The sequence below is a fragment of the Amphibalanus amphitrite genome, unplaced genomic scaffold (genome assembly GCF_019059575.1).
Source record: "Amphibalanus amphitrite isolate SeventyFive unplaced genomic scaffold, NRLGWU_Aamphi_draft 000959F_arrow, whole genome shotgun sequence".
Classification (NCBI taxonomy): domain Eukaryota; kingdom Metazoa; phylum Arthropoda; class Thecostraca; order Balanomorpha; family Balanidae; genus Amphibalanus; species Amphibalanus amphitrite.
The window spans coordinates 1-26,113 of record NW_024882453.1 but is presented as its reverse complement, the minus strand read 5'-3'; the positions used below and the strand labels follow the sequence as shown (position 1 = coordinate 26,113).

Here is a 26,113-nt window from a genome sequence, read left to right as displayed (position 1 = left end):
ACCAGTGCTCGAGCCCACGTGGTGATGGGAGCGACCCCACCCAGCCCGACCCATGTGTATCTGACTCGCCGCGGTCCGGAGACCGGCTGTGATCTCTGCGTCGTGCCACGGGCCTACGTCGAACGGTGACTCGTACGGCCGGCGACTGTTTTCAAGATAAACACGCTATCCGGCCTGGTGTTGGTCGCCGATGAGCGGTACGCGGTAGTGTGTCGACAGCAGGAAGCCGTAGTGCGTATCGGCCGGGAGACTGAAGCCGGTCCTCTTTCGTTTACAGCTGCAGAGTAAGCGGGAGATGTTCTACAAAGGCGAATCGGCGACGGCAGGGAGGGACTCCGGAGCGGCGAACTCAGCGGCAGCCGCCCCCGCCGCCGGACCCGGCGCCCCAGCCACAGCCCGAGACGGCCGGGAGGCCAGGGATAATCGACCTCAGGTGAGCATTACTGATAGAATAATTCATGTGCTCATGTGTTTGTATTGACAGATCTGTACCATATATTCTTGTTCTTGACTTACCGTTATCGACACAAAAAACGAAATGTGTACGCATCGTCGTAAATTACCCGAATCTCGGTTATCATTCCGATATCAAGCACCGACACACTTCTCTCTCTGTGTGGTCGACATATGGGCATTGGGGAGCCTTCTGGAGATCATTCTCAAAGTCCCGGAGCATCCCTACGTAGGTAGATTCAGTTGTCCATGTCGATGCCTCAGTCCAAAGTCAGATGCTGAGTGTGCGCTGAGTCACCTTCTGTCCACCGTCCACCGTCCACCAGACCCCATAAGGATCAACTGCCCACCGCGCGTGGCCTTATTTGTACGGTCTGAGCGCCTGTGTTATGCAGAGTGACTGCTTCGCGGAAATGGTGATCTTTTGATGGAGTTCAGAGCAACTGGCTGCTCCCGAGAGGAATGAGTGTTTATTCTAGTGACGGTGCTTCGGCAATATCTATGAGGTTGAAGCCAGCCGATGAAGGATGGTCATCCGTAGGATGTGGGGTGAATGATATATCCACGGTGTTTTTTATACCTATTTTCAAATTTTCATCCATTCTTCGAGTGTCATTGGAGACTCTATGTTAGGATATGTTTCGCAGCAAAAAATAGCCGAGTGTTGACATTCAACTTCAAACGGGGACAGTACCAAATTCAAAATGTGTCTGGGCTTCACTTCTTACATTATGAGGGCATCAAAACGGCTAGCAGTCGATGTATCAAGTATTCTCAGCGATACATCATTGTTTGTATTGCTTCGTAAGTCTTTCATCACATATGTTTCGATAAACAAACCAGATGCCATGCTGCTATAATTTGTGCACATCGTCTCGTCCCCATATCAATATACATAGATTGCCCTATCGTTTTCATCGAAGTATCATAATTCAGTTGCAAAGCTCCCATGAATGAAGTGTGCGATTTGATTCATATTTTAACGTCAGGTCTCTTCAATCATCTAACTTAATTGGATGCGATTAAGGACTGGAAGGGAATTTAATGACTGGAAGGGAATGACCATGTTCCATGGTCATTCCCTTCCAGTCCTCTGTTCCCCTATTTCCCCCATCCCATCTTCCCTCATCTCCGCTGTTCCCGACACACATAGCGGGTCGCCAGCGCTCAGTTACATCACCCATGTCCCTGGTGTGACTGTGCACGGAATGTGACCGCCCGGCGCCAACCTCCCGGGAGCTGCACACCCGCAGCCTGCAGACGGCAGCGCCGCCGTTCGGCCGCCGTCAGTGCGACCAGTGAGGGACCCGGGCTCGTGCTGGGCTGCGCTCTGTGCCGAGGGTGGGGTGAAGCCATGATGTCCGTGGTGCTGTGGGAGGAGGTGCAATGTACGGTGAGTGGTCGTGACGACGTGGAGGAGTGCAAGGAGGAAGGCATAATAAATTGGTAAGAGTGTTGGAGCGTATACCATCTCATTTATGCTGGCTTCTCACCACCCTTACGCTTCCTAAACTAGCAAGTGTTCCCTTCATTCGTCTCTAGTATAAAGACCGCAAATATCCATGTGTGTTTTTTAATCTTATCATCACCGTACTTCTCTGTGTCTCCAGGTAGCGCCGAAGCCGGACTCGGCACCGGCGCCGTCACCCAAGGAGCCTCCTCCGGCTCCGCCCAAGACGGTCCTCTCCCGGAGTTCGGCCCCGCCTCCACCACGCCGATCCGACTCCGAAGTCACTCCCGCCAGGCCAGGCCGACCCGAAGAGCCTCCGCTCGTCAGGCCCAACAAGGCGGATGACCAGAACCGTGAGCGGCAGGCGCGGGAGAGGAGTCGCCGTCAGCTGGATGGATATGTGGGGTTCGCCGATCTGCCCAACCAGGTGCACAGGAGAGCTGTCAAGAAAGGCTTCCACTTTACATTGATGGTAGTCGGTGAGTGGAGAGGGGGAGGAGTGGGGGGGGTGGGAGGGATGGAATTGGTTGATCGGGGGAAGTAAACGGTCGATAAAGAATAACGGGAAGTAAGAAGACAGTAAATGAAAGGTTAGGGGTACCTAAAGGGATACCTTTAGTGTCAGGATCAGTTCAGATCAGGGGACATCAGGGACATCTAGCGTTAAAGGATATGCTGTTACCTTGTTTTATATCAGTTTGTTATTATTTGCACTGAGTTAACATTTGAGTGCAAGACAACCATGCAAAACTAATCGCAAATGGGAAACCAGGAGAGAGACATTTTTAGACAAAACGACATAATAAAGTGACAATCGGCGACCATGCCTGACCTTTCGCTCTCAAGCGAATCGTTGCTGAGCATGGCCGCCAATGTGCCGTGCAGTCGCCACTCCTGAGTCGTTGTTGACGTCCCATGTGGCTCTCAGCCAGCGCTCTTCATAAACAACGGTGCATGGCTAGTCCAGGACTGGGATGGGGCGCGGGCGCACCACGAGGACAGTGGGAGCCGGGGGAGGGAGGGAGGGGTCGGTACCCTGGAGGGGTCAGGGGCGCCGATCCGTCGGTGTTTACGCCCGCTCACATCGACCGAATCGGAGTGATGATCGGAACTGGGCTGGGGCGGGATGATGATGGAGACGCTGCCTAAATGGGCTGAGTTTTCCCGATAAAACTTTTTAGGTAATCTTAACATCTCTAGCAGACCCTAGACTGACGCTTCTTTCACAACTGAAAGACTTTGAACAAAACGATACACCTAACGATGCTATAAATGATCCAGAAGAAAAAGAAGAAAGACCCAGTCTTTTTCAACACACTCTTTTGAAATACCTACAACTTGAGACGTTTACGAGTTGCGAGTTGCCATTGTATGTACGTACTAAGTACTACATGTGGTGCCTCAACACTTCTGATGATTTGATGTTTGTTGTCATTTCAGGCGAGTCTGGCCTGGGAAAATCGACTCTAGTCAACTCTATGTTCATGTCCGATATATACAACAAAGAATATCCCGGGCCTTCACATCGAATCAAGAAGACGGTGGCGGTAAGTAGAGACATGGCGGGACGCCCAAAGATCCATGGCTAGGACTCTTTATTGCTTCACTCCGCAAAATAAATAATAAATATGTTGATGACTTCAACTTAACTGCATCTGATTCTCTGATTGCATCGAGCAAACAAACGTGTCTACAAAAAAAAAAAAAAAAACAGAAAAGTGTTCGTTGGAGCTAGAACCTACATACCTACATTTAAAACGTACATTACCATGCAACATTACAATATCTACATTTAAAACGTACGGTTTAAAATGTAGGACGTAAATATTGCCTACTTTTGCTTACACGGCGACAAAAAGAACATAAAAGTGATTGTTAGAACAATGCTAAGCGTGCATCATTCGCCCAGCTAATCATCAACATATGTAACGCGCAATGTTCAGGGACTTGCAACAAACGATGACGTTTGAAACGGCATTATATTGACCCGTTACCTCGTTGTGTTTAGGTGGAGAAGACGATAGTGAAGTTGACGGAGAACAGCGTCAACCTGAACCTCACTGTGGTCGACACTCCCGGGTTCGGAGATGCAGTGGACAACAGCAACTGGTGGGTATCGCTCCCGGGGCGCATGGGGAGGTTGGGGAAGCTAGGAGGGTAGGGGGGGGGGGGGGGGTCCGGCCGGCTGGAGCTGACGGCCGCATAACTTCAGTCGGGAATGTGATGGCCAGGCACGGGATGGTTATGTATCTCACGTGGCAGGGAGACGGCCAATGAGTCAGTCGGGAAATGTTTGGACATCTAGCCTTGTTTTGTCTGGGTGCCACAGATGGCGACGACTTTTGATTACCGCTGAAGTCCAGTCCTCATCTCTCGTAATGTTGTACAGTTTGGACCAGAGGCGGCAGTTTGACTTTGTGACCCAGCGGGCTGTCATTTTGACCTCATCTCTCACTGGTCCTGTGAAGTTGATTAGGGGTATTGTAGCATGACTGGGACTCGTGCGCTCCATAAACGTTTCTCTTCTGAGGGTGGTTTGTATGGATTGCGTTTGGCTAAAATAATTAATGCAGATACGCGAAGAATCCTTAAAATGTTCACTTTACTATGCGAGAGAAGTGGTATGAACTGCAAGGGTAACGTGAATAGACGGTAAATTATTTTATCAGTATTTTAGTTTTAGCGTCAAGCTAATGTGCCACGCAAATTAATCTTCAGTATCGCATCACAGTTATGTTGCATATGCATGTTGTCATCTTAGTGGAGTATATTTGTTCACTGTGTATTGCACAGATCAATATGTGTACCATACCGCCCTATAAAGCAGCTGAGAGTCGCAGTGCTCACTGTATAGTCGACTACAGAATGATGTTCCACTCCTCAGAAGCTATCAGTTGTCCGGAGCGCTAAGTTGTGCCGTTTATCACGCAATTAAGCGTGTCGATTGTGAGCATTGGGACAAAGCTATAATTTGTTAACTCAGCCCGTGTGATGCGGCACAGCCTACCACTCCAGGCAAATAATTGCCTGTGAAAAGTGGAACATCATTCTGTAGTCGACTATACCGTACATACTGTTAAGTACCAACAGTCCTTATACCTTATGCCCCGTACCACAGCTGGCAGCCGGTGATCGAGTACATCGAGTCCCGGTACGAGGAGTACCTGAACGCCGAGAGTCGGGTGTACCGCACTGAGGTGGTCGACACTCGGGTACACTGCTGTCTGCACTTCCTCGCGCCCTCCGGACATGGTCTCAAACCTCTGGACGTCGAGTTCATGAAGCGGTTACACGACAAGGTCAACATCGTGCCCGTCATCGCCAAGGCCGACACCATGACACCAGAGGAGGTCACCAGGTTCAAGAAACAGGTAAGCGTGCGATGGTAAGGCGTCAGTACTCAGCACTAAGCACTCAGCACTAGCACTCAGTCTTAACACTAACTACATACCACTATAAAGCTAGCACTAGCACTCAATCAGCAATCGGCATTAAAATAAAGATATTCATAGGAATGAGTTGAAATTAGCCAGAAATCGTTTTCAAGGAAGAAATCGCCATCATTGCTGGGTGTTGTGTGACGATATGAATGGCACCTTTGTGGTGCACGACACACATCAGCGAGACATGATAAGCCCTGATTGGTTTGATAAGGATAGTTTATGACAGATCCCTGAGCACCGCGACTCATATTAGTTTACCGCCATCAGCTAGCCAAACACGAGTAGTGTGCCATTACTGGCGGACTTTGCAGTGCTGATGACTCGTCCTGTTTGGCTTTTTCAGCGGGATTGTTCATGATACAACTCATGCTCTGGTATTTTAATGTAAAAGTAAAAGCGGTCGTCTTGTTGCAGCTTTGCTTACATGATTCAGATATTGAAAGGCTTGACACGGATACGCCTTTCATATACCAAACAACTAATCATTCAGTATTTACCATAGGTATGTTTTTATCTCCCCACCAGATTCTGAACGAGATCGCGCAGCACAAGATCCGCATTTACGAATTTCCCGACTGTCCAACTGACGAGGACAGCGGCCTTCAGAGGGCGATGAGACAGCGAGTGCCGTTCGCCGTGGTAGGAGCTAACACCGTGCTGGAGGTAAGAAAGAGCGGAGAGAGAGAGAGAGAGAGAGAGAGAGAGAGAGAGAGAGAGAGAGAGAGAGAGAGAGAGAGAGAGAGAGAGAGAGAGAGAGAGAGGAAAGGAGAGAGAGAGAGAACGGGGAGAGAGACAGAGAGAAGAGAGAGAGAGAGAAAAAGAGAGATAAGAGAGAAAGAAAGAGTAGGTGGAAAAAGGGAGAGAGAAGGAGAGAGACGAGAGGAAGAGAGAGATGGAGAGGGAGAGAGGAGGCAGTGAATATAGAACAGGTGAAGGGGGAGGAATAGAAGCTACAGATAGACTATAGCGTTAGATGGAGATAGGAAGATAGAGGAGTCGAATCGTACAGATGTAACGAGATGCACATGCTGTACATATCTCCTAGATATTGCTTCATTCCTTGGATATGCGAATGTTTTTGTAATCTATTAGTCACAAAAGAAGCGCTGTTTTATCAATTCCTCCGGCCGTCTCTTCTAAACAGGTGGACGGCCAGAAGGTGCGCGGTCGTCGCTACCCGTGGGGCGTGGTTCAGATCGAGAACATGGAACACTCCGACTTCATCCCGCTCAGAAACATGCTGGTACGTAGTGCAGACGGTCTACAATACATATGACGGACCGCGGAATGATCGACATTCCGCTGCACATCTATTCAACGAGTGCATGTTGCAATTTGGAAGTTCACTCTTTTAAGGAGATAAATAAGGAGATAAAATTACTTGTTTTATTCATAAATCATTAAATAGTTCATTAGTAGGAACCGTATAACCATCACTCACATTGCGCGCTTTTGTGAAAGATGAATAATTGTTCCACCTTGGTAAGACGCGATAGATACTCAGTCAACGCCCTATGCAATACGCATGACACATCTTCCTGAGCCCCCCCCCCCCTCCCCCAGAGCAGGATCACCATGCAATATTTTCCCGCAGATTCGGACTCACATGATGGACTTGCGAGACGTCACAAATGCAGTGCACTACGAGAACTTCCGTTGTAAACGGCTGGCCGGTCTGGGCACGGATGGAAAGCCAGCCAAGATCGTCAACAAGTGAGCGCCGTTGGCTTTATGCATGGACAGTTATAGAGCTTACATATTTACCAACAGGTGGCAGCAGCATAAACGCCTGTATCTAGACTGTGCCGCACGGCACTGAAACGCCTGCAGCTAGGCTGCGCCGCCGGGCTCTAACGCCTGCAGCTAGGCTGCGCCGTCCGGCACTAAACGCCTGTAACTATAGGCTGTGCCGGACGGCACTAAAACGCCTGTTGCTAGGCTGTGCCGCACGGCAGCACGTCAGAATAGCTAGGCAGTTGTGCGTATTTTGTGGAATAAGATGTCTTCTATGCTGTTTGCCGTCGTGTACCGTGGATTGTGATCCTGCCTTAAACCAATAGTCGATAATCATGGCACACATAGGTATCTGGTATTACATTGATCTAGGTAGGTACTCGTACACCGATGAAGCATGTTATGTCAGAATGTTCACACTTCATGCCATACATATCAACCTGTATGATAATCATGGTCATGCACAATGTAAATAAGCAATTGCTCGTGTTTATGCCATTAAGTACAAAATAAAGTCTAACCTAAAAATCATTTTAGGAACCCCATCGCCCAGATGGAAGAGGAGAAGCGGGAACACGAGCTCAAGGTGAAAAAGATGGAGGCCGAAATGGAGCAGGTGTTTGAGATGAAGGTCAAAGAAAAGAAGAACAAGCTAAAGGAATCCGAAGCTGACGTAAGTCACGGTTCAAGCCCATTCAGTGAACCGAGTTCTTGAGCTGAAGAGGTACACACATTCAGTTTGCATTGCCTAATGTCGCTCAATGGTTATGGAATTGCTCTAAATCATAAACCTCGCAGTGTCGTGCGCTACACCACTGTATCGAGTCGCTTTGCTGTTCTTGGTGCATCTCTGTCGTTTGATTCCGAGTTCTCTGTTGATATTTGAAACTTTGCAATCCCACCCACGAATACTTTCCTCATGCACACAACAGCTCTGTTCTGCCACCTCCCCGCCGCTGACCAGCAGCCCCCCCCCCCCCTCCCCCAGCTCGCTCGGCGCGAGGAGCAGATGCTAGCACCGCTGGAGGAGCAGCGGCGGGAACTGGAGCAGGAGAAAGCCGCCTTCCAGCGAGAGAAGGAGGAGTGGGAGCGGCTGAACGGCATCACACTGGACCAGCTGCGACGCAGGGAGCTGGAGTCCAACAGCAAAGAGTAAGTGGTGACGTTTTCGTGGATGGAGCGAGAGGACACTCTCAGGTAGGAAGACGACAATATTGTTGACCATTGGTCATATAACTTATGAACAAATTGAGACAGGGGACGGTTGATATGCGGCAGTATGTCTTTTCGTGATTTTTCATTGTTAGTATGATCAAGATTCAAGCCATCCAAGTTGTGTGTGTGTACGAGTATTTTCCACTTCTCACGAAATCCCCTCTCGTTAAACTCGCCGTCACCATGCTGACCTGCCTTCTGCAAACATATACCATCCTCCCTGGCGCGTCTCCCCGTCCAATCAACCCCCTGACCGTCTCCGGGTGCGCCGGGTCTCTGACCGTGAGACAATCTCGCTCTAACCGTCCCCGTGTTCGCCGGGTCCTACCAACAGCAGCGGCCTCTGTGAGAGCGTGGCCAGCCTGGCCGCTCCCGGGGCCGGGCCGCGCGCTCTGCGGCGCAGCCAGTCACTCTCAGCTCGACAGAGGCTGTCGGTCCGTCTGCACCGGCCGCCAGAGAATTGTCAGCAGCAGTGAAAACACTAAATCATAGCTGGATTGAACGGGAACTAACAGAGGAACACCATGGAGTCCGTACATTGGATTCTTTTCAGAGAGTCCTTCTGAGATTCGTTGCGAGATTTATTCGTGTAAATATCGATCCGCGAATCGCTGGCGCGATTGGCATGATGAGTGGCAGTTCGTCTTAGAACCTTACAGAAAACATTTTACAGGGTGTGACACTCGATGGTGTGTTGATTTTTAGACAACTACGACTGTTTTGTGTGTTTAGAACGGAGAGTGATAGGTTTGAAGAGCTTGCCCAGCTGTGATTTTGAACCTGAATCTCCTGTCCTCCGTCCAAGCTGAAGCCCAGAGGCTTCCTACCAACTGCATGCATGGTCAGAGAGGGTGGCGGTGACACGTACTTTTAAAGCTAGCTTCACAGGCTTGGTGGAGGCTCCGGAGCAGGTCGAAACATTCGGTTCTCTTCTAGTCTTAGTTTCTGACTGTTCTTCCGTGGTGAAGGGCGCAAAAGATGTTCAACATGATGCAACCTATACCTGATGCCTATCTACCTACCATGCCCAATTTTACGACCCAAACTACCTGTGAACGAATAATTGCTAGTGCGCCATGACGAGCCCATAGTGCGTCCTTTTCTAAACCACCAAGCAGACAGCAGTCCCACCAAAATGACACCCTCCACACCGATCTGACAGCGGTTCCCGTCTCTCTGGCTGTTACAGCGGCGGAAAGGGCCGGTGGAAACTGACCATGCCCCGCCTGTCAGGTGTGCCTCCTGCCTGGCCCGGCAGCTGAGTGCCTGTCCGCGTGCCTGACACTCCTGAGTGCCTGTGCCTGACACTCCTCAGTGTACTCTTTCCTCGGCGTGCCCGAGACGCACGACCAGCGCAGTGCCCGTCTGTGTGCCTGTCTGTCAGCACCTGAATGTATAGGCCAGTCTGTGAGCCTGCTGTGCCTGCCTGTATGTATGTCTGTCTGTGAGCCTGCCTGGCAGCCTAAGTACATTGCACGTTTGTCAGCGACATCTTGTAATAAGCTAAGCCCTGGCATAGCTCAATGCACTTTACTCAAAAAGCTTTTTATTTTATTTTTAGAATAGCTTAAAATGTAAAACGACAGACTAAGTTTTATTCATAGCCCCAGATTTTATCACCATTAGGTACATCTATGTTTCATTGTACTCAGAAAAAAACGACGCAAAATGTCGTTTGACAAAATGTCAAGCGTCTTTAAAATCGCTTTGTAACAAAAAAAAAAAAAAATCGTCGCCTGCACGAGAGCTTGAAAAAGTCGCACGGCGCTCGTGTCATGAGACTCAATTGTCATGTTACGAATACAGTGCATCATCGACCACTGCTGGATCCGAGTCGGTGAATCCCGTTCCACCGTCCCGGAGGTATTCCAGTTGCACAACTGCCTGTCGAAAAGCCCTCCCTCGCCTTAATTGTCGTTTATGAATTCCTTCTGTTTTATTTTATTTTATGTAGCTGCCTGCCCTAGACGGTGCCAGAAACGAGGCACGTAAGCCTCGGCACCGACATGTATAGCCTGCAGTTTTCGTTGAGATGTCTAGAAATGGCATTCAATGTTTCTTTTCTGCCTCCGGAACAAAAAGTATGAACTAGTTGATGGCATTCAATGTTTCTTTTCTGCCTCCGGAACAAAAAGTATGAACTAGTTGGTGTCATTGTGCCCTCTAGAAAGCATGCCTCTGTTGAATTGGTTTCAGTCACGATCGTACACAACACACTGGTCGTTTGGGTTTTAAGTTCTGTGACTACTGATATAGCTTAGATAGATGTTGTAGAGGTCTTCTTGATCCACCTAGTGTCTATCTTCTGAGGTGTCGGTTCTGCCTTCTTCCTAATTTCTACACTCTCTCTTACAGGACAGTAGATGGGAAAAAGAAGAAAAAGGGCCTCTTCTAGACTCTGTCTCTGTTTCGTACGTGTCTTCTGTGTCGGGTTTTGTGGCGGTGTCTCAGCACGAGGCACGCCCGAATGTGGTGGTTGGTCCGCTGAACGCCCCAGCGCTCTGGCGGTACAGCCAGCCTGGAGCTCGGCTTTGAGACAGTGGCTGCCCTCTGCCCGGCTCAGTCACCTCTCTGCCCGGCTCGGTCACCCTACATCAGCTCTCTGTCACCCTACATCAACCCCGCGTGACAAGCTCGGCATTCGGGCCACTCGGTCTGTCGGAGGTGGCAGTCAAAGATGCGCTGCTGATAGAGAAGGATCTATGAGACAGGTGATGAGTCAGTACTTATCAGTCGACAGTCAGTACTTAACGTGCGGTACTGGGTGACCTGTGAGAGGTCGAGGTCAGTGAAAGGTCAAGGGTTACACGAGAGACGTGACTTTGTGGACGTGCTGTCAGGGAGGGTGCTGCGGAAGTGGACGAACCTGTGGACCAGCAGTGGACAGGCCTGTGGACTGGACCGAGTGTCCACATGGAGCGCCCTTTACGCGTGCCGCCCGTGTGGACTGTAACTGCGACCCACCCCTCGCCAATGCTGTGTTATGCAAGGTGACGCGTACCGAGCGCTGTACTTGTGGCTCACTATACCAATGTGCTGGTGCGTTCTATGTTTGGCGATGTGCTTCGCGGCAGAAATATCCAGACGCAATGTCTGCTGCCGATTTTGACCTGGAACCAACCCTGGCCTGTACTTGCCTGTTTGTTTAGCTTGTGATCCTCAGAAGACGGCTAGATCATTTTAAATACAGGCCTCTGAGGTCGATATTGCCGTCGTATTTACTGTGACGCCCTTGCATGCATTATTGTCAGCCAGATGTCAGTTTCGTAAGGCTTATGTTTTCGCTTGTGCGTCTGCGTATACATACGTGTCTTAGATATTATCATTTACATGATAAACGCCTTACATCGAATGGTGTTTTGTGTTAGCTAAGTTCGCATAGCTGCTTGTCTTGCGAATGGTTGTAGGATATTTGGCGCTTGGAATGGCTTTGGTCACTGAAAGTTAATGGTCTTCCCGTGGCTATTAAAATGCTACGAAATATCTGACAGTGCCAACAAGTCTATACCTTTGTGATTTTTGCTTGACTGCATTCTCAAATAATAACTTAATCAGTAAGCGAACGTTGCACGACACTCATTATCAATAACAACGTTAACCAGGAACAACTTCAATCAATCAAATGCATTTTGTCTTAGCAACAATTTGCAACAATTTGTGAGGCCGAAGATAAACAAATCGTACGCAACTCATTTAAGCATCTAATGGCTACTGCACCTATCTACGCTGTATGCTGTACATGTCAATGTCGTTACTCGTGATACGGCACTGGTGCGAATCGCTGCGGTGTCTGACCAATGTGGTGATCGCTGCGTCAGTCTGCTGCGCCGCTGGTCTCGGAGAGCTCGCTTCTAGGATATGTCTGAGTCGGTCGGTGGTGTGCCGGGACTATAGTCATGCGTGATGTGAAGGTCAACTGTATTTTCCCATATTTGTAGTATCAAATTTGACAAATACATTCTCAGATTCACTGATGATGTCCCTGAGTTTGATGACAGTCTGCAGTGGGAAAAGTTGACTGATGAAAGGTGGGTAATAAGGTGAGTCATAAGGTGAGTCAGCATCTGTGGTATGATGAAATTCCGGGCCATAAACGTCACTTGCTATTAGAAAATCTACTCCATTTTGGTCTCATCGGTACTCATTCAGCAATCTTTTAGAGCGAGGTACTTCATCATGATAACGTTTTAACGTTAGAGTTGCAGTAAGGCCAGGCAACATGCGATTTTCTTCACGAAATGTATTTTATTAAAAATATGACTGACACTGTGTACATTCTGAAACAATCATCAAATAAGCATTAATTGATTGGTTACATTACACATATAAATTATCCCGTCAATATGTGTCATATTAAGGTAGGTATGCTCAGATCTGATACCTTATTCGACTCTGGAACACAACAGCTGACTCCAAAGTAAGAGAAGCAAGCAATCATTTAAAGCTCCGGAGTTTCCGACGATGAAATACGACTTAGCAGAACCGTGCAACTGATGCCATTGATAACAGAACAGTGACATATGACGATATGCGCCCCTGCGGGACACAGAAAAGACACGAGCTCCCAGGGAGACAGTTCAGTCTCCGGTCCCCAAGAGACTGGGAGACGATGACCACGTACCCTGGGGGTGGCTTCGAACTCCGTCTAGACGCTCCAGATAGTCTCGCAGACATGAGCTCGAGAAACCGTACAATCTGCTGAGCGGACGTACGGATCCTGAGACAAGTTCAACGACTCCGTGCCCGTTTTCACAGACACATGTTGAGACATTCGCCTTCACAGGTCCTCGTCTCATCACTATGTCTTCATTGATAGTATCCATGACGAGCACAGTGAATCGCCACACTCATTCAGCACAGCGCTTTACGAGTAGAAATGTCAAAGTCGGCGCTCACGTCTCACTCACACTTCTCGCGATTCATGTCACCTGAAGCGCGGCCCCAGTCCGGAACACGTCTTTCACCGGCTAACTGGATGGCTGAACGACCACACGACGAGTCGCCCACCGGTCAGTCGGTTTGGGAGCCAGAGTCGGCAGTCTCACTGGACCGTCCTCAGTCTCTCAGGGGAGACAAGGCCCACCGAGAGACGATACTCTCTGAGAGACGAACCTCACAGGGAGACAAGCGTGATGCTCACGCGGCTCCCCTCCTCCTCCGGTGTCACAAATCCACCCGTCCTCCGCCGAGACCGACGGGGATGGCGGCCAGCTCTGTTCGCATGCAGAGGAACTCACCTCCCACGCAGGCCAGACCCAGGCAGACGAGCTGCACGAGCCACCAGGTGGCGCTGGCTGGCCATCGGCCGCTGACCGCCCAGCAGAGGAGTACGTGGTAGAGCAGAGTGGTGCATGAGAAGTCCAGGCAGAGCTTGGTCCGCTGCACCACCCACCAGAGAGCCAGGGCGCTGCGGTAGGCACAGGGGACAATGGTAAGTGGCAGCTCTTGGCAGTCAGCAGTTTACATCATGGCTGAATGTTTGGTGAGTGATGAGTATAGTTATGTCTGGTACAATAACAATAGGTTGATAAAGTGCAAGTCTTCTATGCTCTATAGGAGGAAACAATGTGTAGATGTAGACTGATAAGTTTAGATGGATGACGGATGTGGCTCACCTGAACAGTGCATTCAGTACATAGGCAGTAGAGATGATCCTGCCATGACCCTCCGAAAGGTTGAGAACCTGAAAATGGACAGTTGGTGATGCAACTGATGTCACAACTACTTCACAGGTGATGCATTTACTGGGGAACTCTTAAGAAAATAAAAAAGGTATCAGTCTGTAAAAACTAAAATGGCATACCTCCCAGCAAAAAGCAATTGATTAATCTGACAATCTGTAGTGTAACTATTCCAGCTTTTATTTCTTGCCAGAATTCAATAATTAGCAACTGCATAGCATGGTGACATTCCCCAATCACCATCATATGCAGAGTAAATGTCTTGGAAACTGACTCTGATTCACCAGAAGATATGAGGAAAGAGCCAACACAGGACACTGAGGCTGCTTACCTGGTAGTTAAACACAGTATCTGAGGATAATAAATCACCAGTGATGAAATTCATCAGTATCAGCCAGATTCCAAGACCTAAGTAGTAGAGAGCTTGAAGACAAACAATTTGGCTGATAATTAAAAATGGGTCCCATTTGGTGTGCCGAAAATGACCGCCCATTACAGAAAATGTATGGACCACCACAAGCTAAGCAGCTTCACTGAAGCCGAGCATAAGACACCATCTATCTTCGGTAACCTATTGATCGAAATTCCGGCAGAAAATCAGCCTATACTCGTTACAACACAGCGATTCTCTAGCACAGTCACGTCCGTTGTTACGTCTTTTTTTTTTTTTTTTTTTTTTTTTAGTGGCCCTAACTTACGTTACCGGCCTCGCGAGGAGGGCGGCGACCTAACTACGCCGCGCAAAACAAACCGGCCGTCCTAACTAAGACCGGTGGCCACTTTTACAGCAAGACAACATGGGAAAACCCATATCCATGTACTATGCCATGAATATGGGAAAAAACCCATGAATTTACGTTAAGACACATAAATGGCAGTGAAACTTACCGGTAAATTGATGTTTGTGAAGGGAGGGAAGGAGGAAGTTTGTGAATGGTAAGGTTACGAGAGTTGGATGACAGGAATGGTTTGAAGAGTGGGGGATATGTCGCTGGGAGGGATGGGGTTTGTGAATGTTTAAGCGTCACGATGAAAGGAAATAGGAATGGTTTGGAGGATGGGGAATCTGTCGCTGCTGCAGTTGGCGGCCGACGGTTGTCTGTGGTCGTTCAACCCGGCCGCCGCCGCTGTTCAGCGGCCGGGGTCCGCTGGTGTAGCTCGCTGGGCCGCTGAGCCTCTAAGCCTGCTCCAGCGGCAGGAGAAAACCCGTCTGCCACCGAAGCTCTGTGTTTCGGCACCAGCGAAAAACCCGACCCATCCCGTATCACAAGTCAGCCTGGTGGTAGCGAAACGGGCGCCTGCTAACAGTCAAGGCCGTTAAAGAAGCTCTGAGTAGGGTGATGTTAGGACGAAATCAAGTACCAGGTTTGTCAATGTTGTGTCGTCCCCGAGAAGCGTCGGGAGGTCGTTTTTAAGGTGTTGTACCGCAAGATAGTTAGTGATGTGTCTTCGTTCGTGATGCAATGCCGTGCATGCGATCAAAATGTGCTCTACGGAGATGCGTGTGTCACAGGTGTGGCAAATCGGAGGGCCCGTCCTATCAAAAAGGTGGCCATGGGTGAGGCGAGTATGACCACACCTCAATCTGGCCAGGGTCACCTCGCGTATCCTGTCTGGTTGGTTACATGTGACCCATGTTCTAAGTTCTCGTTTGATCGCATACATATGTGCAGCATGATGTTGGTCCCATTTGCGTTGAAGGTACTCGGCGAATTTCATTTTTATCATATGAATAGCGTCCCCTTGGGCCATAGGTTCCACAACTGGATCAGGTCGCATTGCAGCCTCCTTTGCGAGGACATCCGCACGTTCATTTCCTGCAATACCGTCAGCGGCGTATTTAGAAAATCGCGAAGGGGGGGGCCAAGGGTTTGGAGGGCGCCACCTCACCCAAGGAGGGCGCCATACGGTCGCGAGATAAAAAATCACTCAACGGGGGGGGGGGGGGGGGTTGGGAGGCGTTTTTTACCATGCCACCAGTTTTTTTTTTGCGTAACCTCGTATAGGTCGTGCTGCATTGATTTTGCATCGTGTGTATTCTTTAAACTCCAGGTCACAAAAGGTCGAGTGGTCTTGAAATGCTGCGCCGAAGGCGCGCGAAATTTTTGAAAACAACCTTTTCCTCCGCTTTTTAGGCACGCCTTTTATACGATCACTGTTCAAAGCTCCTCTCGCTCTTTTACCAAATTTGAAGGTATAAAAAATACCTAAGGTTTGGTCGGGCCGCTGCCACACAAACTGTATAGAAAGCTTGGCTCATGGGTGTCGATGTATAAAAGTTTATTAGCGGTGGCATATCTACGCACCAGATCACCGTATCGGATTGATACCGGAGCGCGAGATGCGTAAACATCATCCAAATTACCTCAGACCAGCCTTCATAGCCTTCTCACAGGTGCATACAGTGTACCCACATAACCAGTTTCAATCACCGAAACTTCAAATGCCTGCTGTTGCGGCCGAACCTGTTGACAATACTTAATCGTAATACATATAGATGCCATGATGCACGTAAAGTAGGATCAATCCGTTAAGACCAAAGACGTGTTTTATGCATCGTAGAGCGTAGATAGTTTTGGTAGGTATAGGTACTTCATTCATTGTGCTGAATGCACGTTCATTTGTGGCAGTTTTCACAGGCAAGACATCAACTATGTGCAATAGAACGACTAAGTTGAAGAACATGCCAAAGGAGTAAATAAATGATAGGAGGGCAGCGATCAACGGATGTTGCCAATAGGTAAAAGGGCTGCGATCCACAGGAGGGCGCTAATAGGTAGAAGAGCCCCGATCAACATCCCGAGTTTCGACAGTAGGGCACCGATAGGTAGGAAGTTGGCGAGCAGCAGGAGGGCGCAAATGGATAGAAGGGCAGCGATCAACAGGAGGGCACCAATAGGTAGGAGGGCCCCGATCAACAATCAACAGGAGGGCGCCACCAGGTAAGAGGGTGGCGAGGAACAGGAGAGCACCAATAGGAGGGTGGCGATCAACAAGAGGTCGCCAATAGGTGGGAGGGCGGTCATCAACTGCAAGTCGCCAATGAGCGGAAGGGTGACGATTAAAATGGGCGTGGCAATGGTGAGGAGGGCGCCTTTGCTCAAGAGGATGACACGAACAGGAGGGCGTCTGTGCGGAGGGCGCTGGTCAACAGGAAGGTGCCAGTAGATAGGAAGGCGGTGATCAACAGGAGGGTGCCAGTGGTTAGGAGGGCGGCGATCAACACGAGGGCGCCAATAGGAGAAGGGCCCCGATTAGCATTCAACAGGAAGGACTAGGGAACCAATAGGTAGGAGGGCGGCACTGAACAAGAGGGTGCCAAAAGGGAGAAAGGCGGCCTTCAAAATTTCACATGAGGGCGCAATAGGTAGAAGAGCGCCAATAATTATGAGGACGCCGATCAGCAGAAGGGCGGCAATGTGTAGCAGGGTGGCGACCTACAGGAGGACGCCTTCGGGTGAGAGGGCGCTTATTTACAGGACAGCGGCTTACATAGGCGACCACCGTTACGCTTAGAGAGCTACAGCCTACAAATGTGGTTGGAGGGCGCCCGAGGGAGCCCTCCAACCGTATTTGGAGGGCGTATTTGGAATGGGCGTCCTCCGAGGGCGCCCTCCATCCGTATTTTCCCTGTAAACACATTCGCGATTGGAGGGCGCCCTCCAGTCGCGATTGTTTTTCGATTCGATTATATCACAATTGCATTTGCGATTGGAGGGCGCCTTCGGCGCCCTCCAATCGCAAAGGGCGCCTTCGGCGCCCAAGGGGGGGGGCCATGGCCCAGTGGCCCCCCCCCTGCCTACGCCCCTGAATACCGTAATGACCTGGAACCCAAAGAAGGGTCACATGCTGGCCCTCATTGAGATCTGATGTGATCCTGAGAATATTGTAGATACCGTGGTGGGTAACATTATCGGTCCTTTCCAGTGCTTGAAGAGCGGATTTCGAATCAGTACAGATGGTTGCTCGATCAATCTTTTCTGCCTTGATGTGCTCCATAACTTTTTCGATTGCGTGAACTTCGGCACTAAAGACTGTCGTAAATTCTTGAAATGTGTTCATTTGTGATCACTAATCAGCGTCAGCGACTATAGTTTCCGCTATGAAGCGTTTGATTGGCTGATCTACCGTCGTAAGCACAACTCAGTCTGCTCAATAGAACGTAATTCCTGCCAGTACTTTTCTATCACCGTGTGCGCCAGTTATTCATGTTGATGCAAGGGTGTTGATGTAGGTAATTGTTATTCAGCCCTTATGGCTTATGGTATTGTGGGTTCCAAAATAAAAACCAGTATTTTTGCGTGTTATGTGCATGGAGGACTATTTAACTTTTCATTATTTGGCTTTTGAAAGTCTCATGTCTATCACTTTCCTCAAACTATTTTTTGCTACAATTTTGTGGTTTTTGATGCTAATGTTCAGGAAAAGATAACTTAATTACTAAAGGAATTTGAAGTATTTTTATAGAGGAAAAACTATATTCCATCTTTGGTAGAGGCTAAACAGTGTTTGTGGCAGCGCCAGCAGCTTACGTGTTCGTTATTACGGGTTCCTAATAATGTTGCATTGGTAGTTCTAAACTCAAACTAACTGCATGCTAATTGATTGACACTGGCCTCTGTGACAGGTGGATACATTATTGGTATTATCCTGTAAGGCACTTAATTCCTGCGTAAAGCACTGATTTCAAAACAGGGAATGGAATATCTTGGCCTAGGATACCTAATTGTTGGGCCATAAAAGCTCCTGATTTGTACTAGGTTCATCTTGAGCTTCAAAACTGCTATCCCAGTTCAAATCTCATGTCAAAAGTGGTATACTTTATTTCCTTAACCCGCGCGGGGCTGGGGGGGTAAATTTTACCCCCCTCGCGAATTTTTGCGATATCTCAAAAACGGCGGCGCGCAGCGCCGCCAAACTTTCAGTACCTTTTCTTACATCAATTTGACACGTTCCCTGAAAATTTGAGCGAAATCCGTCGGAAATTTTTTGAGAAATTGACGTTTTAGTGACGTCATGTTCGCCATTTTCGCCTCAAAAACGGCAAAAGTTCAAACGCCGCTAGCATCTTCATTTTTAAAGGAATCAAGACGTAACAAAAAAGGTTATACGTAATTTTACTTTGTTTATCAAATGGCTATCTCGGTTTTTTGAAAATTTTGGATTTTGGCCTAAATTTTTTCAAAAAACTGACTTTTTTGGGAAAATCATTATAAAATCCAAAATTTTGAAACTATCGAAAAAACCGGAATATATGCCAGAGAAGTGGTCTATGTGCACCTACATACCAAATTTTAGAAGAATCGATTCAAAAATGTGGGAGTTATTCAAAATTTTATGATGTCACGACACACAAATTTTTTGAAAAATGACTTTTTTGGAAGTTCTAGACCTCGTACGGAAACAAAAATAGCACCATTCGATTCGCCGTGAAAAACTGCATCAGATAGACACCTTTTTAGGCCTTAACAACCAACTTCAAAATTTGACCTCACTTGACCTGACCTTGACCTGACCTCGACCTGAAATTCATCCAGAGGTGGTCCATATCACTTATTGAGTGTGCCTATTGAATTCTATGAGTAAAATGACCCATAAAACATGTGTCGCACATGCCCTTTTCTATATTTTGTTTTTTGGTGACCTGACCTGACCTGACCTGACCTTGACCTTGACCTCTGAATGGTATTGTATGCAACGAATATTGTCTTGGTAGCCTAAGAACACGTTTTGGGCGATCAGTCTCAGTCCATGACTCCATTCTTCGGCAACTACGGTGCAAGGCCGATACTGTAGAAACTTGTAATTTGTACCCTTGACCTGACCTTGACCTTGACCTCAAACTTTAAATTAAGTACATGTTTTTAGTAGTTCGTGATGAGAGCTTTCGATTGGCGTTTGAATTTTCCAAATCGGACCATTAGTTCGGGAGATAACAGGGGGGGGGGGGTAAAATTTACCCCCCCCCCCAGCCCCGCGCGTTCGGCTGGAGACCCCAGCCCCGCGCGGGTTAAAAGAGGTTTGAGGTGAAGTGTGGCCCTAAAGCTCCATGAGAACCTGAGGGCTGAGGCTAGTCTGTCCTGTGTTTAAGCCCTGAGGCCAGATTGCTTTACCTATATTTGATTCTGATGGTGCGAACTGCTAGCCCTTGTCATTTTAACTGGACTGGCCTATGAACCAGGCATCAATCAAACAACTCAATAAGAGGGTACCAGACTTGTGACTTCAAAGACACATGAAGACAAAACAAGCCACAAGCTTGGTCTCCCAGCTTAATCCCCTGCACGTCTGAGTATCTTCATGTTATGAAATGTGTTTTCCCAAGTGGGAATCACAACAGTTATACTAAGTGTTTATGTAGAACCTTATCTGAGTATTATCAGCTTTGCAGACAAGTTAAACAATCTGGTCAGTTTTTATCACATCTAGTAGGTAGGTAGCATCCTAGGGTCGCTTGTCAAAGTTGCAAATGCTCCTTGGGACATGGTAACTTGAACTGGCAGATGCTAATGAATGAATAACAATTGGCTTGCATCTAATACCTACAATGACTAAATTCTGAGTTTATTTCAGATTGCTGACTAGTACCTACCAATGAAAATGGAGACGTCTACAAGTCCACTGAACAAAGAGGATTCCGTTTGGACATACTTGAGAAGCATTGCTAACAAAAGACATCCATTTAGTGATCCCCTATATAAAGAAGGCAATGAAGCTTGTCGAATGCAACTTCAGTATGTTGCTGTTGATGAAGATGATGATACTCTGCCTGATAAAAGGTGGGCTTTTTTGTATGCACTGGCTTATCCTCTTCAATCTATTTGCTTTCTATTGGTGATTATTTATGATTTAGTTTCGGTCGATGTGCTGTAACATCTCATACACCTAGCCACATATACCTCATATAACTAATCCTACAACCTAGCCATCTACTCATATACATGGGTATATTATACATGGTTTGTAATATGTACCAATTTGCTGAAGTGTAACCCTGACTGTCGGCTGATGCTAATCTAACGTGCCCCACCCTGGCAGTGAGCCGGTGAGCCGGTTCCAGTGCGCGGTGCCCGGCTGCGGCCGCTGGCTCGGCTCAGTCCTGGAGCAGGAGGTGCACTATTCGACCAGTCACCGACACAGCTGCGGGCTGTGTCGTGCTCAGCTGCCCTCGTTCCACCTGCTGCAGCTCCACCTGGAGGAGAGCCACGACTCGCTGTTTGCTGTGCGGGCCCAGCGACAGCCCATGGTAAGCGAACGTGATGGTGTGGTATGGGAGGAGGGGGGGGGGGGCGAGACGAGGTCCTTATAGTGCGTGGCTTACATGGTGCTAGTGCTATAGCTCAGCTACGGCTGACGGTGCAGCTGGTAAGCCCTATTTTCTTTAGCCCTATTTTCGATAATGTCTCTTGTTTAGGTGTAAATGGTTTTTAAATATTTAGTCACCGGCTTTCAAATTCACCGATTCGTTGTTGATTTCTCCTGTTAAACATCGCCTTCCCGTGTCTGTGTGCCCACAGTACCGCTGTTTTCTGGAGTCGTGTGACGTCCTCTCCGCCGACGCCGACTCCAGGCGGGAGCACTGCACGGTCCACCACTGCTTCCCGGCCGACTTCTGCTACTCCCCGTCCCCTCCGCCACCTCCCGCCCCTCCGGCTCCCTCCCCGTTCATCCCCTCTCCCTCATCCTCCTCCTCTGTGCCCGCCCGGCCGCAGCCCCGACTCCGGTTCTCCTATACGGTACCTGAGCACGGTGTCAGCTTCGGGGCCGGAGCAGTACGGTCGCTCGGTCGGGAGATGGCGGATGGAGACGCCTCGGAGATCGACATGGCGAGCCTAGCGGCGGCGCTGGAGCCTGAGACGCTCTGAGATGGACTTGGTGATGTACCTAAAGGTATGTTGTGCATTACTCGCACGCTTCTCTGGGACTGCGGGGTGTGCGATGGATGCTCGATTTATGTATTATGATACTGTTTATTCCAATGTTCATTCTGTCAGAGCTGTTCATTTTTTGTAGGTTCATTTGCTCTACGAGCTTTGCTCATATCACTATGCGCTAGCATCCTCACTTGGCAGAGCACAGTGTGGCAGAGCACAGTGCGTGCTACTGTGCTCTGCCATTCCCATCAAAACTATATTGACTTTGATTGAGTGTCTGCTACGTGAATAACGGGCACAACTTCGAGCCCCTGAACAACTTTCCTCGTGTTCCAAACCGTGTAAGTTGGGCAGCGTAAGCTTTTAGCTGAGTCGGTCATGAGTTCTTGCCTTAGAATATCTGTTTAGCTATTTTCCTTGTAATACATGCTTTTGTAATTTTGGATTGTTGAACACGTTGGCGATGGCTAAATGGAATTGTCATTATGTAACTTAAATATATTGATAAAGGTCATGTTCTTAGGCATCTAGGCTGAATTGAACTTGTGGTTTCTAAAGGCTGAACCAGACTCTTTTCGCAGTCAGGAAATGGCGTGCGAGTGTCTACTCATACACATTAAATTGCGCTCGCATCAATAGCTCGCAGGGAGCTGCGTACTACTCGTATTGATGCGGACTAATTTGATATGTATGAGTAGACATTCATGCGATTTCCTGACTGCGGAAAGGGTATGTTCAAGCCTTTGAGCTGTGTCCCGCGCATCACAAGACAGCGTATGTAAACTCCCACGGCACACTGTAGTCTGTAGGCACTAGGCATAACTTTATTTAACACCAACATCATTAAATTCTTTCACGCATTGCATGGCATACTTCACAGTACCTAAAAAGGTCTTGGGCTGGGTAAATAGCGACAAACAGGCAAGCACAACGACCTGACTCTCTAAATATAACTGACTGTCGTGCCCTAACCTATTGGGCAATCAGCCAGCTAGGTGGGTTAGGCATATCGGCAGCCATCTATAGGGTAAATATCACACTGACCGGGGTTCGCAGTCCCAACACAACCATTGGGCACAACCCGTCTCGAATCCGCTCTTTCCTGCACGTCGGAAGACTACATATTTCATTCATCACACCACAAAACAACATCTCTACGTGGCTCTCCATCACGCCCGTCACGGATTCTCCGTGACGCCCGTCACGCGGCTGCCGAGCGTGTCTTCCCCGACCCGGAGTCGGATCGCGTTGCTCGCCGGAAGGGGTTCCAGGAGAGTCGCCGGGAGGCGGCCGTCTTGCTGGCGGTGCTGGCCACGCTGCCTGCCGGGCTCTGTTTTCGGCTGGGCGCGGCTGAGCTGACTCCTGAACTGGATACAGAGTCCCACGAGCCGTCTGGAGTAGCCGGCGGACTCTTCGGCTGTCGGAGGAGAGAAAGGGGACGGTTAGCTGACCCCGGAGGTGAACCGTTTCATGAATCGTCCGGGGAAGTTAGCGAACTTTTCGGCTGCCGAAATGGGGTCTCTGTGGGGAGATGAGGGTTGTATTGTAAGCAATCGTACATGCATTGAGCTTACGACAAACTGAAACAGTCCTCCTCAGTCAGAGTCCTCAAATAATTCGATTTAAGGACCATCTGTTGTGCTCCCGTCTATTGTATGTACTGCTCTCTTCCTCACATACACAAACTGCACGTATTTCCTCACCTGCTGTGCCGCCCGGTGCTGCGGCGTGACCGCGGTGACGCTGAACTCTGTGCCGGCCTTTCTCAGCAGGTCCACAACGTCACTGTGACCGCTCCACTTGAGGTCCTGCTCCCCTATGGCCACAATATAGTCGCCGTCCTTCAGACCAGCTCTCTGTCGGCGCCGGGCGCAGGCACGTCAGATTGAAAACGGATACAGACTGACTGAGAGTGAAACGACGGAACGCTTACGACATAGATAGTTCATGTTATCTATGCTAACGATTAAAGTTTTTTTGGCAACGTTATTTTATACCAGAAAGCCGCGGCGTAACGCTTTCTAACGAATTACATCCGCAATGCGAGTTCTCACTCTTAGTAAAAAAAAAAAACATCATGCGATCCATCTATATTTCAACACTGCCATTCCCACAACCCCGGCAGAGTACCTACCCCTCAAAACCCACATAGGCCACCCAATGCTCACCTGTGCCGCTCCATCCTGTTCCACATCCACCACCACGACAGGCGCCTCCCTCTTCAGACTGAACCCGAGCGGCTCGCCGGGCCGCCGGCTCACAGTGACCTCCCGGGGCTGCGACCAGCGGTGGTGCGCAGAGAACGTCTCCAGAGGGCCGAGCCGGTGGAGCGGGTCGGCCACCGGGTACCGGCCGAACTCGGGCGGACGGGGGGCGAGCGGCCGCGCCGAGCCGCCTGCGAGAGGGCGCGGGTAAATGGTCAATAACCATGGCGTCGAATAACTCTGAGACTCATGGATTGAGTTCCGAGTCTTATCAGAGACAATCATCAGAGTTCAGACTCCTGTAGGTACAGCAGCTGTGCTGAAGGGTCCATGTCGCAGCTGCTGAGATTGGGATTCGTTGTATCGATATTCGGTTGTGCCAGAAGTATAGATAAAACGTCATGAAAGATAAGTGAGATGCTCTGAACCTGCCTTCCCCATTCCCTCTCCTTCCCCATGTCTCTGTAACGCTGACGCGCTACATTTTAAACGAGTATTTCCAACATTCTCTCATGGCGACGACGGCGTGTGCACCGGGGTTTGGGCGCCGGCGCTGGCGTCACCGCACCGCCGCGCCGGCAAACAGCCCCCGGGCCACGCCGGACCAAAAGGGTACGGCCGGGGCGAGAGGGGACCCGGCCGTCAAAACAACCCGGGCGCAGAGGCGGAGGAAGGAGGAGAAGGAGGAGACCACGCGAAGACCAGGACGAACACCAGTACCTGAAGACGCCTCTGTCAGCCATGAGCAGCTGCACTGGGGAGCCGAGGGAGAACGAGGCCAGGGGGAGAGAAGAGGACAGTCGGGAGTTGCAGTCTGGCCTGAGAGCTGACCATCGACGGCAGGACGTCGGCTGGGCCGGACGGCCCGTGTGGCCGGACGGCCCTGCAATACAGGAGGAGGGCTCACCAGCAGCGGTAGACCATCGGCGGGGCCCGGCCGGCCCTGCCGGCCGCACGGCCCGTCAACCGGGCGGCGCTGAAAGAAGAGTCGGGGCGTGCAACCCAGCAGCGACGGAGGAGACCAGGGCGGCCGACCACCTTGGACCGCCAGCCATGTCAGCAGCAGCAGCCGCTGGCCACCTGCAGCCTCACCATCAGCTCAGGCAAGGTTTGGCCAGGATCTGGTCGGGCGCTGGGCTGCTAACCTTCTATCCTTTTGCCCAGCTCCGACCCACTGATGTTTCTCTCTGATCTTACATGAATAGAAAATTCCTTCCTATTTTGGTCTGGGTACCGTTAGGGTATGGATTTAGGATGACTGACACGTTAAATTAAAGGGGGGGGGGGGCGAGAACACTCAACGGAAAGCGCGCGATTTAATGTCAGATTTGTTTTGATCATTGATTTTTCGTAAGGATTTGGGGACGATATATAGGATCCTGTGCGTCAAGGAGAGAAAGATTGGAACTATTTAGCGAGGAAACTGTCATGGCTTTTCAAGAGGATTGCAGTTTTATTTTTAACAATACTGTCCTGGATTTAACGTAGGGAATTAAACTTTTGTCTGTCCTGGTTTCTTCCAAATGTAAATACATAGCGTAGTAAAATGTAAACACATTTTTGATGAGGATGTGGTGATGGTCGACCAATATGACGAGAAACCCAGGAATGTCACGGGGAAGCCGCGAGTGCGACAGCGAAACACGGATCTGACACTGCTTATTTAGGTGGTATCTTTGCACTGTTTTATTAAATGTTTTTTTTTTATCCAGAAACATTTGATAGGAAAATAAGTTTTCCATTATCTTTGGTACATATTGACGACGATATTCATTAGGAACTTTCAGCATGTTCATCGAGTTATTCCCGGCAAACATTTGAGAGCGAGACCCATTCATCAGCTCTTTCTAGGCCTGAGCTATTTGTTTATTTCTTATCCTTAGCAACCGACTATAGAATTTGGCACGCAGGCTGATAAGTCCATGATTTTGTCCTTGAAAGGTTGCTGGTTAATTTAACACATCCAAGTGTGATTATTCTTCGCTTCCGAAAGTATAAATATGTTTTGCTGTTGTTGTTCTTCTTCTTTAGCTTAACGTCAACTGCTATCGTCCATTTA

General features: G+C 49.2%; 4 protein-coding genes across 21 annotated transcripts in view; 2 read left to right on the top strand and 2 right to left on the bottom strand.

Moving 5' to 3' along the window:
* LOC122368582 (septin-7-like) overlaps positions 1-12,270 on the top strand; it is a 44,371-nt gene extending 32,101 nt beyond the window's left edge. For 5 of the 16 annotated variants that reach the window (XM_043342660.1, XM_043342652.1, XM_043342654.1 and 2 more), the window contains exons 2-12: positions 278-433; positions 2,064-2,382; positions 3,344-3,450; positions 3,912-4,012; positions 5,022-5,274; positions 5,872-6,009; positions 6,491-6,589; positions 6,941-7,059; positions 7,618-7,753; positions 8,069-8,232; positions 10,651-12,270. In XM_043342660.1, coding sequence (XP_043198595.1) covers positions 296-433; positions 2,064-2,382; positions 3,344-3,450; positions 3,912-4,012; positions 5,022-5,274; positions 5,872-6,009; positions 6,491-6,589; positions 6,941-7,059; positions 7,618-7,753; positions 8,069-8,232; positions 10,651-10,690 — 1,614 coding nt within the window. In that variant the 5' untranslated portion in view covers positions 278-295 and the 3' untranslated portion in view covers positions 10,691-12,270. Of the gene's footprint in view, positions 1-277; positions 434-1,708; positions 1,847-2,063; positions 2,383-3,343; positions 3,451-3,911; positions 4,013-5,021; positions 5,275-5,871; positions 6,010-6,490; positions 6,590-6,940; positions 7,060-7,617; positions 7,754-8,068; positions 8,233-8,629 lie in introns of those variants that run through there. The other 11 variants (XM_043342655.1, XM_043342648.1, XM_043342653.1 and 8 more) reach the window with 6 other exon arrangements.
* LOC122368583 (protein SYS1 homolog) lies at positions 10,786-14,630 on the bottom strand. Its single transcript, XM_043342666.1, has 3 exons — positions 14,308-14,630; positions 13,911-13,978; positions 10,786-13,702 (listed from the first exon to the last, which is right to left on the bottom strand). Exons 1-3 carry the CDS (start codon positions 14,467-14,469, stop codon positions 13,459-13,461), a joined length of 474 nt encoding a protein of 157 aa, XP_043198601.1. The 5' UTR covers positions 14,470-14,630; the 3' UTR covers positions 10,786-13,458.
* A 3,422-nt stretch (positions 14,631-18,052) lies between these two features.
* LOC122368581 (zinc finger protein 511-like) lies at positions 18,053-22,373 on the top strand. Of its 3 annotated transcripts, none has more exons than XM_043342646.1 (4): positions 18,053-18,138; positions 20,550-20,755; positions 21,015-21,222; positions 21,494-22,373. In XM_043342646.1, exons 2-4 carry the CDS (start codon positions 20,571-20,573, stop codon positions 21,839-21,841), a joined length of 741 nt encoding a protein of 246 aa, XP_043198581.1. In that variant the 5' UTR covers positions 18,053-18,138; positions 20,550-20,570; the 3' UTR covers positions 21,842-22,373. The 3 variants fall into 3 exon arrangements, with proteins under 3 accessions (XP_043198581.1, XP_043198582.1, XP_043198580.1); XM_043342647.1 differs by lacking the exon at positions 18,053-18,138 and adding an exon at positions 18,141-18,206; XM_043342645.1 differs by lacking the exon at positions 18,053-18,138 and adding an exon at positions 18,171-18,192.
* A 281-nt stretch (positions 22,374-22,654) lies between these two features.
* On the bottom strand, positions 22,655-26,036 carry LOC122368580 (rhophilin-2-like). Its single transcript, XM_043342644.1, has 3 exons — positions 24,019-26,036; positions 23,554-23,706; positions 22,655-23,267 (listed from the first exon to the last, which is right to left on the bottom strand). The coding sequence occupies exons 1-3, from the start codon at positions 24,337-24,339 to the stop codon at positions 23,052-23,054; spliced, it is 690 nt and encodes a 229-aa protein (XP_043198579.1). The 5' UTR covers positions 24,340-26,036; the 3' UTR covers positions 22,655-23,051.
* Positions 26,037-26,113: the final 77 nt, after the last annotated feature.

Bases quoted from the DNA above. Each gene is read 5' to 3' on its own strand.
- LOC122368580 (XM_043342644.1), bottom strand. From the start codon at position 24,339: ATGATTGTCTCTGATAAGACTCGGAACTCAATCCATGAGTCTCAGAGT. The intron at 23,707-24,018 runs GTGAGCATTGGG...CGGCGCCGACAG, and splicing joins AACAGGATGGAGCGGCACAG to AGAGCTGGTCTGAAGGACGG. The intron at 23,268-23,553 runs GTGAGGAAATAC...CTCCTCCGACAG, and splicing joins AGCACCGGGCGGCACAGCAG to CCGAAGAGTCCGCCGGCTAC.
- LOC122368581 (XM_043342646.1), top strand. From the start codon at position 20,571: ATGAAAATGGAGACGTCTACAAGTCCACTGAACAAAGAGGATTCCGTT. The intron at 20,756-21,014 runs GTGGGCTTTTTT...CCACCCTGGCAG, and splicing joins GATACTCTGCCTGATAAAAG to TGAGCCGGTGAGCCGGTTCC. The intron at 21,223-21,493 runs GTAAGCGAACGT...GTGTGCCCACAG, and splicing joins GGGCCCAGCGACAGCCCATG to TACCGCTGTTTTCTGGAGTC.
- LOC122368583 (XM_043342666.1), bottom strand. From the start codon at position 14,469: ATGGGCGGTCATTTTCGGCACACCAAATGGGACCCATTTTTAATTATC. The intron at 13,979-14,307 runs GTAAGCAGCCTC...GTCCATTTTCAG, and splicing joins ATACTGTGTTTAACTACCAG to GTTCTCAACCTTTCGGAGGG. The intron at 13,703-13,910 runs GTGAGCCACATC...TGCCTACCGCAG, and splicing joins GTACTGAATGCACTGTTCAG to CGCCCTGGCTCTCTGGTGGG.